The 19,754-nt window shown below is 39.7% G+C and overlaps 1 protein-coding gene across 2 annotated transcripts in view; it reads right to left on the bottom strand.

Annotated features, from left to right (window-relative positions):
* Nucleotides 1-19,754, bottom strand: part of myl10 (myosin light chain 10) — a 39,917-nt gene that overhangs the window by 3,834 nt on the left and 16,329 nt on the right. For both annotated transcript variants that reach the window (XM_012953918.2, NM_001130210.1), the window contains exons 2-4: nt 16,076-16,165; nt 12,999-13,074; nt 8,979-9,083 (exon numbers count right to left, since the gene is read on the bottom strand). In XM_012953918.2, coding sequence (XP_012809372.1) covers nt 8,979-9,083; nt 12,999-13,074; nt 16,076-16,111 — 217 coding nt within the window. In that variant the 5' untranslated portion in view covers nt 16,112-16,165. The remainder of the gene's footprint in view (nt 1-8,978; nt 9,084-12,998; nt 13,075-16,075; nt 16,166-19,754) is intronic.

Genomic DNA, 19,754 nt, shown 5'->3' with positions numbered 1-19,754 from the left:
AGTACTTGCAAAGCAAGCTATTCCTATGTATACGCAAAGGCAGCTGCCAGACCTAGCAGAAATACGCAGCGTTTTTTGCTATTTCACACTATTAGCACCATGGCAACGGGATTTGCTTACGTCACCAGTTCTAGGCTGAAAAACGCCATGTGTGGCGTTTTTAGGCTGAGAAAAAATGCAGCGTAAAAACGCCACGTGTGGCATCAGCCTTACAGTTCTTCAATAATTTGTTGAAGTATTCTGGTCCAGCAAGATTGGAGTTAAGTATGGTTAGACCCTTGATATTTCATACCATCAAACCCTGTTTATGGATTTGGGGCCCTTTCAAATGTGAATGAAATGTAGAGTGCTAATGAAAGTTTAGTGAAGATAACAACTAGATAACAGCCTTTTATGTAGAACTGGTCCATTACACTGCAGCTTGTAGATATATGTGCCCAGCATACAAACTAGCATTTCATTTCAGCAGCGCATTTCAAAGGTACAAACTAGAATGAAATTCATATGCGCAGATTTATGTAACATGAGACATCCTACTGAGAAAGAACTCATCTTATAAATGATCTTAGTTAATTAGAACAGAAATGAGAAGCTGGGCACATCCTTGGAATCAGAAAAACACGGATTAGCTGCTTTTTTTCACTACATACATTTGTATAAGAAAACCTTGTTTCTACAAACTGCATCGCCTCCAAATTAGATCGATGAACATCACTTGAACATGTATGAATTCCAATGTGTCAGTTGTGAACCTACAAGGTACTGGGCCCAACAGCACTATTATTTTATTTGTAGGAATTAGACATTTCTCCCAACATATACTGAACTGCTTACCAACCTGTTCCCCAATCAACCCCTTTATTTCTTCTGGCCCCCAGTAGTGCCTTCTCCATGTACTTTTTATGATAACAGGGAAATCTGTGCATCTGTTTTTCACAGAAATCATATTATCACAAGATGATTATTACTTTTTCATCTTTGCCAGAAATGGCAGGCATGAGAATTTTGGATTCAGATATAGGGATTTAAAATTAGAGCCACGCCATCTAGACAGAAAACGATACAACCCATAAATTACTGTCTACAATTCTCTAAATAATATAGACTTTATTTTTTGTGGCTAGTAAATTATCAGCTTCTTTGCCCTAGAGCCTATAAGTATTCCTCTGAAGCTAAAAATATCCCATGGCATGAGGAAAAAAAAAACCCGTAACACTTCAAAGGAATGATACTGTACAACGCTTCTCATGATGGGAATGTCAAAGGCACTGCCAATATTATTATCTGAAAATGACATGGTAACATGATGGCTGATATTAAAGAAATTGCAGCCAGTCTAAAAACACCCCAGCGCTCATATTCTAATAAGAGCTGAAGAGTGAAAGCGACAGTGTGGGATCCTATCATGCAACGTAAGCCATCAGGCATTCTGGGACTGTACAAGGGCTTGGCATGCTAAGTACAGTGGGTTTAAGTGCCTGGCATTCCTCTGGGCTGTTAATGTCATTTCAGACAGGCTACAGCGTCAGTTGATCCGCTAGAAGTGGAAAGAATGAAGATGATGATAATAGGCCAGTCGGTACTATGTTGACCATTGAGGAGCCATATTGAGATCGCTAAGTGTTTAGTGACTTTTGCAGAAAAAAGATCACATTTATGGGGAATTCTTCACATACAACATTTAATAAATGCTGTTATTATTTTGTAGGTTTCATTCACTGGGTGAGAGGGCTTTATTTTCTTACAAAGTCCAGTAGTGCTCTCCCTTGTCGTCTAGAAAGGCAATTTCCTTGAGACTGGCACAGATATAAAGATATATAATTCAGATATACAGTTATTTACATTTACATTCCCAGAGCCCAAGTGATCCATCAACTAGGCATTCACTAATGCTTTGAGTCCCAGGCCTTTTTGTTGGATTCCTATTTGGATGTGTGTTCCTCCAACCAGATCCAAACCCCTGTTAGTTTAAACTAATGGACAGATAAAGGCATTTTTTTGAAGGTGGTGTAATCTTTGGGAGCAAACTTAACCACTTTTTCATTAAAGGAATACTGTCACGGAAAAACATGTTTTTTTTCAAAACACATCAGTTTCTCCAGAATCCTGCCATTTTCTTTATTGCCCAGGATGCCACAGTCATCTGCTAAACTTCAGTCACACTTTACTGCTGAGCTGCAAGTTGGAGTGATACCACTCCCCTCCCAGCAGCCGATCAGCAGAACAATGGGAAGGGAGCAAGATAGCAGCTCCCGGTAGATATCAGAATAGCACTTAACAGTAAGAAATCCAAGTCCGGTTTGGGACTCGGGATTAGGAGAGACAATAGGTTACCTGAAAGCAAATCTACCGTAATGTGTTTCGTTGACTCCTTCTGAAAGCTCAGGCACAATGCACTGAGATGGCGCCCACACACCAATATTACAACTTAAAAAAATACATGTGTTGGTTCAAGAAAGCATTTTCCCCAAAGTCATAGCTACCCTCCCAGGATTATCCTAGTTCACAATATGGTAATGCCAAACTACACTAGCCCTATCCAAACTGAGTCAACTGCTATATTAGAATTTCATAACAAAGGAGATGTTATTATGTTGGGATTAATTACGATCATGTGTTATGTTTGTAGTTCTTGTTATACAACATCCTATCAAGTGCTCAGATGTCATCAATTTTTTTAATTCATTCAGTGGGAAAAACTGATATAAAAATGATACTGCCTTATTATAAAAGTTGCTTGACTTCAACCAGTCTTTTCGATTTCCTACCTTGTTTCTTCTACAAATATTCTTTTGATCAAAACAGTGATACACTGCAATGAAAGATCTACAGACTTTACTTCACTGAACTGTGCAGCACTGGTTTTATGGAATATAGGGTCCTTGGCAGAGACAGGCTAAGCTGACTGGGTGCCCTAGGCAACCCGGCCATCCCCATCAACCCCCAGTGTGCATGAACGCGGACATGTGTATGCTCAGTGGCGTTGGGGGATAGAGGGGTTGGTTTAAGCGAGGTTTAAAGCAATGCTGGGGATAAGCGATCGCAGACTAAGAGGCACATTTACAAAAGCACGAATGAACACTCCGAGCATATTTTCGCTGAATTTTTGGGCGTTCGCGCAACTTTTTCCGTACACCGCACAACTTTTTCGTACGCCAAACAACTTTTCGTAAGCTAGCACGAAAAAATCAGAAAGGTTTTACTGCTGTTTACAATGGTTCGGTACGAAAATTTTGGGACTTTCGGATCACCAATACGCTATTCTCGTGACTAATACGATTTTTTCGTAAGCATTTTCGGGATATTTGCGATCTTCAGAAATTTCGTTCCAAGCCAAAATTTTCCCATTCGGGATTGGAATTCGTGGATTAGTATATCTGCCCCTAAGGGTAGGCAGAAGAGCTACCTGTCTAGCGCACCCCCACCATTGCACCCTAGGCAGGTGCCTCTTCTACCCCTAGATCTGGCCCTGGTCCTTGGAAATATAGGTGTAATTTTCGTTAGTATATGTGTAATTTTTCTTACTTCAATGAACCTTGAAAAAAAACACAAACGTTACCTTACTAATTAAAAAATATGAATGAAAAAATACATTTAAATAGAACCAAAATGTTTTTTGCGCAATTCTTAATGGGTCAGAAAGCTCAGAAAAAAATCAGAAAACTTGAATTGATGAAATAGTTATAATGTTAACTAGGACATATCCCACTTACTTCTACATGACCTTGTCTGCTTTTTAGCTGAAGTTTTACGTTTTATTCAGTTTTACGATTTTTAATGCATAAAAAAAATGTGAGCGTTGATAAATCTCTACCTTATTGTCTACTAAACAATTCCTTTAAATTGTCCTTTACCCAGACACATTAGCTCATTTGGAAGTTCGTGCTGTGAGTGAACAACAGGGCAAAAACCTGCTCTGTCCTATTCTTCAGCCAACCCTGGCATGCTGTAAATGCAATAATAAATATATTTACTATATAAAATGGCCTTAAACTACACTTATTTCTAAAACAGAATATTTTATAAGACATTAGAGATTAATATTTGTGCATCTGAGCAATCAAATCTTTGCCCTGTATTACGTTGAGCTATGTTTCTATGTTGCCAAATGTTTAAATGACCTGCCATTCTATGAATCTGGGCCATTACCGCATATTCCTCCTTGCTTAATAGTTAAGAGCATTACTTGGGTTTCACTTGAGTAGGCTGTCGATGAAGGAAATGAAAATATCCTAAAACATACTTGGGGGCAAACAGATTGTATTCTGTCTTTCTTTAAGGGATCACTGAGCATCTTTGCTATTCAATCAATACCTCTTTACACTTAGTTTTCTATTGTCAGTCTCACTGCCAGTGGCAAGCACAGGGCACTCGAGAAAGCCTGGGCTGCGCATGTAACCATTTCTCATTGTGTGTACTACATCTGTCTCCTGTTACTTCTCTGGGCTGCCTTGCGTTACCCATTCTCTATCGATTAGCTGCTAAATAAAGTGGCTCCATTGATGTGAATCTTATTTCATTTCTATACAAGCTTCAACTGCATGTTTCTAACACGCAATAAAAATAAATATCCAGCTAGCGGATATTATATAAAGGCAGAGCATCTTCTTGACATACTCGATTGCTCACATCTTTTTTTCAGAGTAAATGATAATTCCATACCAAGTGTAATTTTTGGAAACATTCAGTACCTGACATAGTTTTGCTTTATTTAAATAATAATTTGACCTTTATTTTTTAAACTCTAAAATGACTCTGTACAGCCCCCGGAATAATATACCTTTCTCAATGCATCCAGATTTATTTTGTTTCTTTATTGCAGCCAGTTCAACTACAGCACTTTTACTGACTTCCTTGTCTAGCTGAAGCTCCACCCCTTTTGCTTTCTGAGCCCTTCTTCTCTCTCCAACTATTATGACCTCAAAGATTGATCAAAGACATTTTGTCACTAGGGTTTTTCCTTGACCTCAGATTTTGAAAATTCGGGCAGAAAATCCTCAAATGTGTAATCAGTGAGCCTGTAAAGGGGTTGTAAAGGCAAAAAATAATTGGGTCTCTACCTAAAAAGAAGACTCTTTGCAATATTTAGTTATCTGCAGCTTCAATCTCCTTTGTCTGCCCTTGCTTTCATAGCTACGTGCCTTTACAAAGTATTTAATATTAGTTGACTCGTATTGTAGCTCCCCTTGCTTTAAAGGTAGAAGTAGGAGGCTTTGGTGCAGATCACTACTGCAACTTCATACTTCATAGTGCCAAAGGGGAATGTTTAAAACAAATACAGTAGTTGATAAAAGCTAATCATAGCAGTTCCATCTGAGGAAACCATTTAGGATCCACAAGTCCAGTCAATCTGGGTTAGTTTAGTCTCACCCGTTCAAACAAAATAATAAAATAATCGTGTCAAGCTGATGGGCCACAGTGGAGGTTCGAGGTGTTGGGGCTGACAGTTTGGCATATCTGCTCTTATCATGGCAAGTGCTTCAGAATGACATTATGCCCGACAGGCAATTGCCTAACACTGCATAGCAATATTCTGATTTATTACTCCCCAGCTTAAGAGTGCAGCCGAATTAGCTCTTGTTTTATAAATGAACAAGGATACTGTAATCAGATACCTTAGGATCGGAATATTAGGAGCTATATTAAACTAAAACGTTTTCATTTCTGCCTTTCAAAACAGGAACAGGTTTCTAGAAATAGTAACTCCCCTCACATAAAATAAACAAGAAAAGTGGTTTTAGTGATACAATACTTTTGTTATTACTGAGAGGATTAGTTCTGCAGTTTGTACTGTCATTACAGGGAGTCTGCAGAACATTACTGACGCCTCATTAAGTTCTACATGCTGTACAGTGTATACAGAGCTTCAACAAATGAATTACTAACCTCAAGTACTTTTTATGTGAACAAGTCTTTTTGTATTTCATTACCTGGTCTACAGCATGTCATGTCTTCTAGAAGCTAATTTCCTTAAACAGTTGCAAACTCCACATCCTGTCTCTTGTCTGAACTGTATTTTTAATCAATTTCTGCTATTTATTACCCATGTTATTGGAGATTTGGTGGTTCTGGCAATATTTTTCAATGATCATCGTAGAGCTACAAATACAGGTGTACTGCCACCTTAAAGGGGATCATCACCTTCAGACAATAGACTGAATTTGAAAAACATTTTTGTATTTCCCCCTTATTATTTAATATTTTTATTTTTGAAGCTACAGACCTGCTAAAACTCTTTCTCCTCTGCTCTGTTCTCTTTCTTTGGAAGGGATCGCTAACACCAACTTGCATTCTGCCCATATAGGATGTTGACACTGAACTGGTTAGGGCTCTGGTACACGGGGAGATTAGTCGCCCGCGGCAAAACTCCCTGCTCGCGGGCGACTAATCTCCCCGAGTTGCCTTCCCTCTGCCATCCCACCGGCGAACATGTAAGTCGCCGGCGGGATGGCAGACGCGGCGGCGCGATTTCGCGCAAATCGCCGAAAAAGACTCGCGAGGCTTTTTCGGCGATTTCCCGAAATCGCCCCGCCGCGTCTGCCATCCCGCCGGCGACTTACATGTTCGCCGGTGGGATGGCAGAGGGAAGGCAACTCGGGGAGATTAGTCGCCCGCGAGCAGGGAGTTTTGCCGCGGGCGACTAATCTCCCCGTGTACCAGAGCCCTTACTGCCCATACCTTCTCTCTCCTGCTTCAATTGCATTAATCGGATTGACAATCTTGTTAGCCAATGGTATCAAAGATATGCACATGAAGCAGGAAAGGGAAGGCATGCACAGAACCAGTGTAGCATGAACTTTTTTTTATTTGGCTACTTGCCAAATCCTGGTCTGGGAAATCCTACAGAGAGAGGAGGGAGCAGACTGGTGAGAGTTTTAGCAGCACTGATACTGGATTGTAGCTTTAAAACTAAACATTATATTACATTTTTCTGGCAGGGACTGTTGTCTGAAGGTCAACATCCCCTTTAAATCAACGCAATAATGAACTTAGAGCAGCAGACCAAAAGCAGGTGGACTTACACTTATTCACAGTACTACATAGCTGGTGGCACCATTTCAGGCCAAGCAGTCCCTCTTCCAGGTTTTGAGCAAAGTTACCCTAAATTTAATGTAATAAAACATGTTGATAATCACCCCAATGATGTTGCTCAGAATGGCCTCACAGTAGGTGCTAATTTGTAAATTCCTGGCTTGAAGGCAAGTTTTAGAGACATAGGGACAAAAGTTTACTCCAGACAGAGCTTCCTGCAGGCTAGCAGTCGACATGGGGCTACCAATTAACCAATCACAGTCCTTACTTGGCATCCCCAAGAAACATTTTTCACGCTTTTTTTACATTTGAGTATGGCTCACTGGGATAAAAAAATTGGAACCCCTGCCCTAAAATGTTTCCTCTGCTGAGTTGCTTTGTTGAATAGGCACATTTTATTTAACAGTTTTTAGTGTTTTGCGACCAATTTTATTCTTTCTACTTTTCCTGTCAGCGGGAATAGCTTAGACCTGACAATACAGGTTGGGCATTGTAGCTGTTGTGTATGGCTGTGCATTGTAGCTGTTGTGTATGGCTGTGCATTGTAGCTGTTGTGTATGGCCGTGCATTGTAGCTGTTGTGTATGGCTGTGCATTGTAGCTGTTGTGTATGGCCGTGCATTGTAGCTGTTGTGTATGGCTGTGCATTGTAGCTGTTGTGTATGGCTGTGCATTGTAGCTGTTGTATATGGCTGTGCTTTCAGCTATTGCCACGCAGTATGCAGTTATCTGTCAGCTTAGAAAACTGAGCAGATTGGTTCAGATTTGTCCTTTCACTATTAATTATGGACTAGCAATTTGGTAATTCTAGCAAATGATATATTGTACTGCTGGTGTACTCAAAGCTTTTGGGCCCATGTCCATAAAGCATCTGAACTTGGACCACGTGTCAATCAGTTACTTAAAGTGGAACTCATTTATAAACACTGGGCAAATTTGCACCTGGGTAGTAACCCATAGCAACTCATCAGTGGTTAGATATTTCTATCCAGCTGCAAGTTGAACGCTGAAAGCAATCATCTGATTGGTTGCCATGAATTACTGCACTGATACAAATTTGCCCAGTATTTATAAATGACCCACACTTTCTTAAATTATATCAGTTAGAAAACCGCACAAATACATAAAATTCATAAAAACTCACCCATATTCTTTTGATTCCTATGAGATTTTTAGAAGCCGATTTATCAATGGGTGAAAATTAGAGTTCACCAATTGATAAATATGCTTCTTAAAATATTTTAGTGCTCATGATTTAATCAATTTGCTGCTCAGGTTGCTCACTAGTGTTTAAGAAGTTGTTCAGCATGTAGATAACAGGAGACCTGGCAAGACATGGAATATTTATTGCTTGGTAGGGGTTGAAATGAGCTAAAGTGAACATTTAATCAATACATGCAGCTGGTAATACATGAACCTGTAGGCATTAGATTGGGGCCTACAATACCTCAGTCACAGGGAAGTAGAGGTGGGAAGAAAGACTAGCACGGAGAAACCAAAAGATCAAATACATTTGTCTTGATTGTCTGGTAACCCCTTATGGTATAGTAATTCCCATGTAGGTGTTATAATGAAAATCACATTCCATCTTGTTTGATATGAACAGCAGAACTTTACCTGCACTTAATCACATTTTGGAATGGAACTGGGTTACAAAGCCACAACCTTACTTACCAGATCCTGTGACCACTCTGGAAAACTTCTGGAAACTTCAAGCTAAGATCTGCATTGATTGTATTTCATTTACCGTGATATGTACAATATCTCTGCATATTGTGCACATGTATTTCCAGGATACACTGGTGTTCCCCTTGGCCCCTGTATTTTATGTGAATTTATCGTTTTATGACTGCTTTTGCATATTTGAGCCGATTGTGTCCATATGTGTAATTCCTTCTAGAGACCCCTATTTTCTAAGCATAGACTTAGGATTAACATTAGTCAAACCTTTTAGCTTTTCCCCAAACATTGTAAGGAAGACAGTGAAGTTTATTGGCCCCGGTGCCTCCTGGACCATGTCATCCAGCTCTTCACTCTTCACATTTATACGTCCTGGAAAAGAAGCAAAACAAAATGGTGTCACTCAGTCTTAGTAATCAGGCTACTTGTACAACATGTGGCAAGGCTGCTTACTGTGGTCCTTTGCTAGGTAGTTACTTAATTCAGTTTATATTTACCAAAAAGCCACAGTTTAGGTTTATAAAGTTTCCCTTCACATAGATCTTGATTTGAGCTCTTTTTCTGTTTTGGTCTTGATCTTGCATTGGTCATTTGGGCACTAGTCTGTCATGAAGATGTAGGGACCCATAGGGTTAAATGCCCTATGGAGTGATATTCCTACCTCTTCACATAGATCCCTTGTTACTGGGCAGAAGCCTTTGTAACACTATAGTTATGCCTATCCTTTATTGGCCCATATGGTTGTCCACACCCCTTGCAGCCTCATATAGTGTCTAGCAAGTTGGTGTGGCTTCCTCTTTGGCTGCCTGTCTGCTACCCAACAACAACTCCATTGAGCCTGGGTGCAGACACAGACCCCAGTAAGCCAGTAGGGCCCCATGAATGAGGTAAAGTTAGTCTCAGGACTAGACTCTGTCATATCACGCTATAGGAGTGTGACTCAGTCAGGGCTATTTAGAAAGAGCAGCTGTCACGTCAACAAAGGAGAATTTAGTGGGTTTAGCATACCCCAGGCTCTGGCTGCCTTGCTGTAGGGACCACAGTTCAGACACAGGTATCAGGCTAGTATTAACCCCTGAACCACCGTTGGCTGTAGGGATCCGGTCCAGTAAAGGGTATTCAACCTTGGGATTTCTGGCTAGTAGCTCACATCTGTCTCTACTGTGGTGCTGCACTGTTCTGTACTTCACAACTGCTATTTACAACTGTACCATTCTACCTCAATTACTGTGAGTATTTACTGATCCCTGTGCTAATAACATCTGTCTTGGACAATAAAGAGTTAATTAGTTCATCTGCAAGAGCTCCTGGCGTCTTATTACTTTAACACTACACAGTACCAGTGGGAGTTGTAGTACAACTACATCTTGGGTTATATCCTTCCACTTAGCGAAGGCCCACTCCTTTGACTGAGAGTCCCAATGTGCCCCATGCTCTAACCATAGCCTGGCGTTTAAAGTGCTTTTTAGCCAAAAAGGGGTTACAAAGATTTTATATGTCTATAGCTTTACAAGTAGTGAAGTGGCTTAAGCCTTTTTATTTGTACAGTACTGTATGATGGGGCATTACTTGCCCAATGTTCATGGCTCGTGGGTCAGTTTTCAGCTGAAACAAAAGTACCCAATATCAGTATCTGCTGCCTCCCATTGATCTGAATAAGAATGGCTTGGTGGAAATGTTTTGGACTGGAAAGCACCGTATTAACAGTACTTTAACCCTTAATATTTTGAAATTAAAAAATAAATAAATAATGAACGTAAATTGCAAAAGTGCTTAGAATAGCACTCTCATTAATTGTACAAGTTTAAAGGTTTACTTATCCTTTAATCCCCAACCAGAATCAACCCACTCATAATAACCTGAGTGGGACAGTTTGGGTGTACGTTCATGTGAATATAACCTAGGTTTGTAGAAAACAAAATGAAAATTATGTAAGTACACACAAAATATTTTGATGATAGCTGATTAATAGGCACCATTGGCACAGGTCACACTGCTTTTAGGCCAACTAAAATCAGTGTAAAACACCCCTTCCTGTAATTGGCAGATGATGGCACATGCTGACTCTTTTTCAAGTGACAATTATGAGACAAAACTGCTCGCAGCGAGGAGGCAGCCAACAATTGGTTTCATTGCCACATCAAACTTCAGTGTATTTGATGGATCCATAGCAGATTTTTTTTACTTTAGGGAATTCTAATTAAAAAGGGGACACCGTATATGCCCAAGCTCTACATTATATAGTTTATGTGTGAAGCACATTCTTGAAAGGTCAACTAATTCCCCAGTGCCCTGCTAAAGTGGAGGAAAGTTGTCAGCTTCTATAGATGTATGTTGTTCTACTAGTAATTGAACCATCTAAGTTTATGATGTTCTGTGTGCTATAGACCTTTCCATTGGATGGATGCGTGACATTGGCTGCTGCATGACCCTTTTACTGCTTGTTTGACTATATTGCTACATTTTCTATCTGTCTTGTAAAGCCTGAATTACTGAGTAATTTCTCTCCAAGCAGACCAGTAGGTTGTTTCCCTGAATTTATTGATTTATTTAAAATAAATCAATAAATTCATGCCTCCTGTGTTGTTCTTTTGTAGGGAAAATAGCAATAGAGTGCTCTAAAGACACCAAGATGTTCCTTAAGATGGAGTGCTGGGAAAGCTCCCAGGATAATCAATCCAGCTAGTTGTACTTTTCCTGCACTGAGGACTGCTGTCTTGCATTAATATACCTTGGAGCTTGTGTCAACAGCTTTGTTTCCAAGTTCTTTAGGGCACTGTGAAACAGGCTCACCATTATGGACCAAAGCAGAAGTGACAGCATTTATTAACGGGGCAGGCTGGGTCTTTGGACAAAAGTGATTAACTGCTTACAATCATACTCAAGAATCCCTTACAATAAAGCTTCACATATGATATCTTGTGGGTTTGTCCACTAATTTTCTCACAAGCGGAGGAAAGCTGATCCATACCCACACCACCTTAGCTCCATTGACAGGTCTGGCGCCAGCCTGTGTGGAGATACATTGAGCACATATTATGAAAATGCCAATGCATGTTTTGCACCAATATCTGCTTTGTGTGGCTCCACACAGGCAAACGCCAGGCCTATCAATGGGATTACAGGGGTGTGTGCATAAGAGTGGATCCACTTTCCTCCACTTCTATATAAAAGGAAAAGGGTAAATTAGTTTAGTGTGCCCAGCCCTTATAATAACAGTATAGGGATATTGCCAGTGTGGCCCTACCAGAGGGAGCTTACAGTGTGGCTAATTAGTATGGATTAAGGAGCATTTATCTGTGCCATTTGTGCCTTAAAATGGCGAGGTATGTTATTTGGTCTCTCTGTAATTATTTAAAACAATAAATCCATTGCAAAGGCCAAAGTTTCACTGTCCAAAAATACAGCAATAATATTTTCTTTATTTATTCTCAGTTAATTATTTTGCTCATTTTGACAGGGTCATTAATAACACATTCCCCTTTCTTGTTTACGCCTTTGCTTATTCTAGTTATAAACCAGAACTGTAGCTTACATTAAGAACCAAATGCAGATATTGCAGATATTGATACAATGTAGTCACAACTTTCCTTTTAGTCTCATTATCTTATGGGGGTATGTAATAAAAGGCACTAAATTTGCCCAGGAGCAGTAACCCACAGCAACCAATCAGCAGGTAGAATTTACAGGTCATCTGTATAAAAGCAAACATCTTATTGGTTGCTATGGGTTACTGCTCCTGGGCAAATTCAGTGCCTATTATTACATATGGGGTTTAATCTTTAACATGGTTTGGAATCCTTGAAGGTTTAATACAAACTAAACAATGTTGGCCTAAATGATTATTATACTGAAGAAGTCAGTATATTTGTTTCCCTGAGTGATAGTGAATTTGAAGAACTTAGAAAAAATATAATAACAAAATCCAATGTGTCATATGTAATATACCATTTTAAAATGCCAGTTTTATCCTTCTTTCTGGAGAGAGCAGCAGAGACCAATATAGGAAGGAAGAAGCTAAGAAAGGCCTATGTAGACACGCACTCTTTAACCTATAACTGTACACAGTCTTGGGGGACATAAAAAGAATGATTTTATTTCAGGATACAGAGGAAGGTTCCAATCTCATAAACAAGGGTATTATATTAAATCAATTTGGCAGTCTTCCCTTTTGGCTCACTGAGTTTGACATATCATCTTTGACTCACCCGGCTTTAGCTTAAATATAATAGCTTCTTACATACTTGAGCATGTGAATTTTATTTAGATATAGAATTTCTTTTTTACCCAGAGCAGCAAATGTGTCTCTCAGGTCCCCTTTATCAATGAATCCATCTCTGTTCTGGTCCATGATGGTAAAAGCCTAGTGACAAGAAAATAGCCAAGTGTTAGGGATTTTTTTTTTGGTCTCTTAAATCTTCCATCCTCGTTGATTCCCTCTTACAATCTATGACATGTTTCACTTCCAGTTAAAAATAAGCAACAAACAAAGCCATTTTGAATTACACACATTTCGCATGCTAATATATTTTGACAAGAATTTTAATTGAAATACAATTAACCCGTCCTCCTGACTAAATGAAGGCAACATGCAATGTGATGAGGGATGGCAGTATTCAATGCAGCCAATATTAACCCATAAGAGACTGGCATAAATTAAACCTCACTGATGGTTCATTGTTGTAAGGCAACACTCCAAGTTGTTTCCACAAATACATGCTCAACTGTAAAATAGAATTTGAGAAGGCAGCATTGCCACTATAACTGAGAGGGCAGGTGAGTGGCAATGCAGGGGGTTGTGACATCAGATGGTGGTCAACATTTAGGGACAGCAGGAGGAGGGAGCAGCCATATAAGTATGGTGAGCAGTGGTATCAATACCATTATATATATATATATATATATATATATACAGGAACAAACGGAGTACACCATCCAAAGAATCAAAAGCCCTGGGTGCTGTCCCTGAAGCGGAGCACCGTTAGTGCTCGAAACCTCAGATCTTTTTCAATAAATACTTTTTCTTTTTGCAAAGTCCCTGTGTGTGCGACCCTCTGCTTCTTTATATATATATATATACAGCATATATATATAACCTCGCAGAAATCGGCACTCACCAGTCCAAAGGGCAACGGCCGGGTGCTAACCCAAAAAAATGTGAGTGCTTTCTATACACTGGATATAGATTTTTTTTTTCTTTTTCATTTAAATGAGTCTGGACCTTTTTGTTTCTTTCTATATGTATTGTCCGTGAGTTCGGACTAGGTCTTCAGACTGGTATGTTAGCTCCACTTCAGTTTGTACAATTATATATATATATATATAGAAATAGAGACTGCCGGCACTCACGATATATATATATTGTAGGACACTTTTTGAATGGCTACCCCTTTACTCAAAATGGAGTGAATAGAAGATGGCCTTCCTATAATAATTATATATAATCATTTTATTCTCTATACTCTCAATTACAATTTAATACACTATAAATAGTGTATTTAATACAAATATATATATGACATAAACAGCTGATCACAAGTTGTATTAGAATCATATCTAAATTATTTACTTTTTTTTATACTTGAACCAGATAACTATTGGTGCCTTGACCATCTCCCGCTTTGCTGACATTATATAACACTCACTGCACAATAAGGGGCACATTTATCAAAGTACGATTGGGTTTGAATGGGAGAAATTCATATTTTTTTATAAGTTTTAGAACTGTGCGTATTTTCTTTGATTTTTTTGTTAATTTCCTCATCTTTTTCATACTTTGTGACAATTTGTGTGACAAAATCGTATTTGTCGCAATGAGTATGAAAGTTTCGGATTCATTCAAGCTTCGGTTTTGTGACTTTCCTTGGGCCAGGTTGGAGCTGCAGAGTGCCATTGAGCCCTATGGGAGACTTTCCTTGGGCCAGGTTGGAGCTGCAGAGTGCCATTGAGCCCTATGGGAGGACTTTCCTTGGGCCGGGTTGGAGCTGCAGAGTGCCATTGAGCCCTATGGGAGACTTTCCTTGGGCCAGGTTGGAGCTGCAGAGTGCCATTGAGCCCTATGGGAGACTTTCCTTGGGCCAGGTTGGAGCTGCAGAGTGCCATTGAGCCCTATGGGAGACTTTCCTTGGGCCAGGTTGGAGCTGCAGAGTGCCATTGAGCCCTATGGGAGACTTTCCTTGGGCCGGGTTGGAGCTGCAGAGTGCCATTGAGCCCTATGGGAGACTTTACTTGGGCCGGGTTGGAGCTGCAGAGTGCCATTGAGCCCTATGGGAGACTTTCCTTGGGCCGGGTTGGAGCTGCCAGAGTGCCATTGAGCCCTATGGGAGACTTTCCTTGGGCCAGGGTTGGAGCTGCAGAGTGCCATTGAGCCCTTATGGGAGGCTTACTTGGGCCAGGTTGGAGCTGCAGAGTGCCATTGAGCCCTATGGGAGCTTTACTTGGGCCAGGTTGGAGCTGCAGAGTGCCATGGCCCTATGGAGCTTTCCTTGGGCCAGGTTGAGCTGCAGAGTGCCTTGGTCCTATGGAGGCTTTCCTTGGGCCGGGTTGGAGCTGCAGAGGTGCCATTGAGCCCTATGGGAGGCTTTCCTTGGGCCAGGTTGGAGCTGCAGAGTGCCATTGAGCCCTATGGGAGACTTTCCTTGGGCCGGGTTGGAGCTGCAGGGTGCCATTGAGGCTTCCAAAATCATTCACTGAAGGATAAAAGTCAGAAAGGTTTTTGCGCCGTTTATGATCGTTTGGATACGAAAATTTTGAGCATACTACAATATTTTTGTACGACCATGATGCGAAATTTTCGCGCTTTTAACACACGTCAGAAATTATCGGATTTAATTCAAATTTTTCTCTCGTACTATTAAATGTCTGAAATTTGGACCCCTAAGTATGATGCAATCTTACAATAATAATTTGATGCTGAATTTTAAAACCATGGATACTGGAAATATGATCTTGTCTGTAGGGGAAGGAAATGGCACACAATCCAGATGATTTAGGAGCATACATACATTGCATTGTGATATACCGTTTAGGTTCATAACCATCAAAGTTAATGTTAGGGAGTACAAATACATGGAATAACTGCAGACTATACAGCAATTATATTAAATGAATGGATACACTGGTGTTTACATAACTCTTTGTTGTTCTGTTCTCCAAAGCCAAATAGGTTTCATGTGGGGATATCAAACAAATGTGGAGTTGGATGTTCTCAATTCGAAAGCACTGACCACTTAGCTCTCTGGCCCTATGGTGTTATTTTCCCATACAATGGTAAGACATGGGTATACTCCTTTCTGTGCACTAGTGAACCTGCGTAACATGCGATTCTGGCTGGTAGAAATTAATATAACATGTTTTTAGCTTACCTCTTTAAACTCCTGGATCTGACTTTGATCAAACATGGAAAATACATTTGAACTTGCTCCTTCTGCCTTCTTTTTTGCCTTCTTGGGTGACTAAGAAACAAAACAAGGCATCATGTAGATTACAGGAAGATTACCAATGTAATGTTATAATGTTAGAGATTGTTCTTATACAGGTCAGTGCTAAGTTTGGACAGCTCTTCCTAGATTCTGTCTTATTTCATCATCTAACAGTTTGACTTGTGCCAAAGTTGCCACTGTCCAGACTAGCTTAGTAGTAAATACAATGCTGCAACCTAAAACGTTACCTGTTGCTGCAGTGTTATGTTTTCTACTATGTCTCTATAAACCCCTCGCAAGGGTTCCCAGACTACATTGCACCCAACTCAAAAGTTACTACATGGCGGTTGAGGCACACACAACTTCAGGAGGATTGGTTAGCCTGACCACAATCTGCCTCATCATATTCTGGGGTTTACTGACCAATCCCACAGCTGGAGCTTAAATGGCCCATAGTATGGGTGTTCTAAGTACAATTCTCTAAGAACATTTCTAATGGTACAAAAGTTTAACATATTAAACAAGTCAAAGTTCAGAGACATCCAGATATAGAAGACTCATTGACCATTATAAATAAATAGACATTTAATAATCAAACAGCCAATCCTCCATCTGCAGGACACACACATTCTGTGATTTCAGCTGTGTCTGCTAATACTTACATCAACATTTTTTAATAAGTAATAAATCAGATCCCTTTTAAAGCTCCACTTAATATGAATTTTTGTTTAGCTTTAAATCCTCATTTAATCGTATGTGTCAAGTAATTATGTTTTCATCAGAGGGAAGAGTCCAAATGATTTCAAATACGAGGGTGTTAATAAGTGGCCATCTTCCATAACAATTACAACCTATTTAATAAATGAATAAAAGAGCGACATTTGAATCACAGCAGAACACTGATAATTGTAGACGTTGGAATGAATTAAATGCCTAAACGCCATATAAAACAGCAATTGATGAGGGTGTTTCTCAAGTAAACGAGACAGAAAGTCGTCCTTCTTTCTTGTTATTGTACAGGGCAATAGGGAGATAATGCTTTGTTTTATAGATGACTGTAATACCTCTAATTGCAAATATCTTTGTTTAATTACTTATAATGAACAAAAGGGCGTTTGAACTTTTAAACTGCTTGTTAACGAAAAATAGACCAGTCTGTTTTACACAAAAATATTTTTTATTTTATCCAAAATTTTCAAGCAAAATGGAACATTTGTTTTATACATTATTATTATTTAAGTGCTTGTCTTCTTGCTCTAATCACCATCTATTCACTGAATACTGTACAGGTATCGGACCCCTTATCCAGAAACCCATTATCCAGAAAGTTCCGAAATACGTAAAGGCCATCTCCCATAGACTCCATATTAATCAAATAATTCACATTTTTTAAAAGGATTTCCTTTTTCTCTGTAATAATAAAACAGAACCTTGTACTTGATCCCAACTAAGATATAATGATACCCCTTATTGGATGCAGAACAATCCTATTGGGTTTATTTAATGTTTACATGATTTTTTTAATAGACTTAAGGTAGGAGATCCAAATTACGGAAAGACCCCTTATCTGGAAAACCCCAGGTCTCGAGCATTCTGGATAATGGGTCCCGTACCTGTACATGTATTGGACCTGTTATCCAGAATGCTCAAGACCTCAAGTTTTCTAGATAAGGGGTCTTTCCATAATTCGGATCTCCATACCTTAAGTCTACTAAAAAATAATTTAAACAGTAATTAAAACTCAATAGGATTGTTTTGCCTCCAATAAGGATACTATATATCTTAGTTGGGATTAAGTACAAGGTACTGTTTTATTATTACAGAGAAAGGGCAAATCATTTTTAACTGTTTGAATTATTGAACTATTTTATAAGTGGAGTTTATAGGAGATGGCCTTCCCATAAGTATGAACTTTCTGGATAATTGGTTATCAGATAACGGATCCCATAATTGTACAGGCTTATTGTTTCTGTCTGTCTGCTTCCTATGAAAGAACAACATTACGACATGTTGGTCCTCACGATTCACTGCTATAATCCCTTGTTTTAATTGTGCTTTCCTCTCCCCTGTTATCCTGAATCTAGGTGGGGAGAAACCATGTTTTATTTGCATGTGTAAAGGTCCCCATACACGGGCCGATTCTAGCTGCCGATATCAGTCCCTTAGACCGAATCGGCAGCTAACCGGTCCGTATATGGGTACTACCGATGGGCCTGCCTGACCGATATCTGGCCTGAAATCGGGCAGATATCGATCGGGCAGGTGAAAAAATCTAGTTGGATAGGGGACCGCATTGGCTCGTTGATGTGGTCCCCAGACCGACTTTGCCTATACCCGTCATTATAATTCGATCATTTGGCCCCAGGGCCAAACGATCGAATTAGAATGGATTCTCTCGATATCACCCACGCATAGATGGGGGATACCGGGAGAAGATCCGCTTGCTTATACAATAAGGCCTTATACAGTAGGATTTGGGTTTCCTGTCCTACCTAGCCATATTTTTTTTACATTCAACCAAGGGCCCATACCTAGAACAAAAGCTTTACAGGGGTGGCCCTCGGGTCCCTATTAAATCAATATATATATTTTTTTTTTTTTAAAATAAAAATAAAAAAATCTTCCCAGCTGCCACCATAGGCAACCTGTGTAAATCCAGCGGAGCTGCATGGTCAGGGGTCCCAGGCGCATTGTGACTGAAGTCATGTCTCACATAGGAAAGCAACATCACGTGCACTCATGCTGCCACATATGATGAACCCAAACCCCAGGAGGAGTGACTGGATCCAGTATAACGCAAGGATACCATAGCAGGGAACTAGGACCATAGCTTTCTGTTCATATAAAGCAGTGGTACAAGAGACTGCACAGCAACCTGCAGGCCACTGGTTCAATTCCAGGCATGCAGTTGCCCATGCGTATGACATCAGTTCCACATGCTGGGGATCACAGTTAGATCTGGAGTCTACAGTGGCACCGGACCTAAATACAGCACTGACATTAAGGGTTCCTTGCCAAACTTAATCCTCAATTTAGTTACAGAATTAAGGAAAGTAAATGCCATGTCAAGAAAGATGAATAGCAAACTATGCAGGGCTTGCACATGAGCTATTGACTTTCAAGCACTGCCTTTGTGTCAAGATGTCATGCTTTGCACTGCAATTTCCAGTTATTATCTAAACTATATAAACACAGAAGTTTTAAACCCCTGCTCAAACATACACTAAACAATATCTGTTGATTATAGGCTTTCTCCACAAACACCATGATTGCAATTCTAGCATGGGGAGGTTATAAAGGTCCATCATCTTTTATATAAAACCATCTACAAACATCATAGAAGGAGTGAATGCTCCCTAGACTAAAAAAAATCTTAGCAAACTGAGTCATATTTATTATAGAGATGGAAAAAAATAGTTTTGCTCACTTTGCTTATGCTAAAGCCTTCCTGGGAGGGAATACAGTGATTTCCCCATACAAAGCATTATACACTATACACCTTCTGTCCAAGCTTGTACTCTCCCCATGTCTAATAGGCTGTGTATAAATCCTCATGCATTTCAATTCATGCCTTTTTTTGTATAAAAGAAGGATTATGCAGGTGCCTAATTTAAGTAGGAGT

The sequence above is a fragment of the Xenopus tropicalis genome, chromosome 2 (genome assembly GCF_000004195.4).
Source record: "Xenopus tropicalis strain Nigerian chromosome 2, UCB_Xtro_10.0, whole genome shotgun sequence".
Taxonomy (NCBI): Eukaryota; Metazoa; Chordata; class Amphibia; order Anura; family Pipidae; genus Xenopus; species Xenopus tropicalis.
This window is presented reverse-complemented; position numbering and strand designations above follow the sequence as displayed.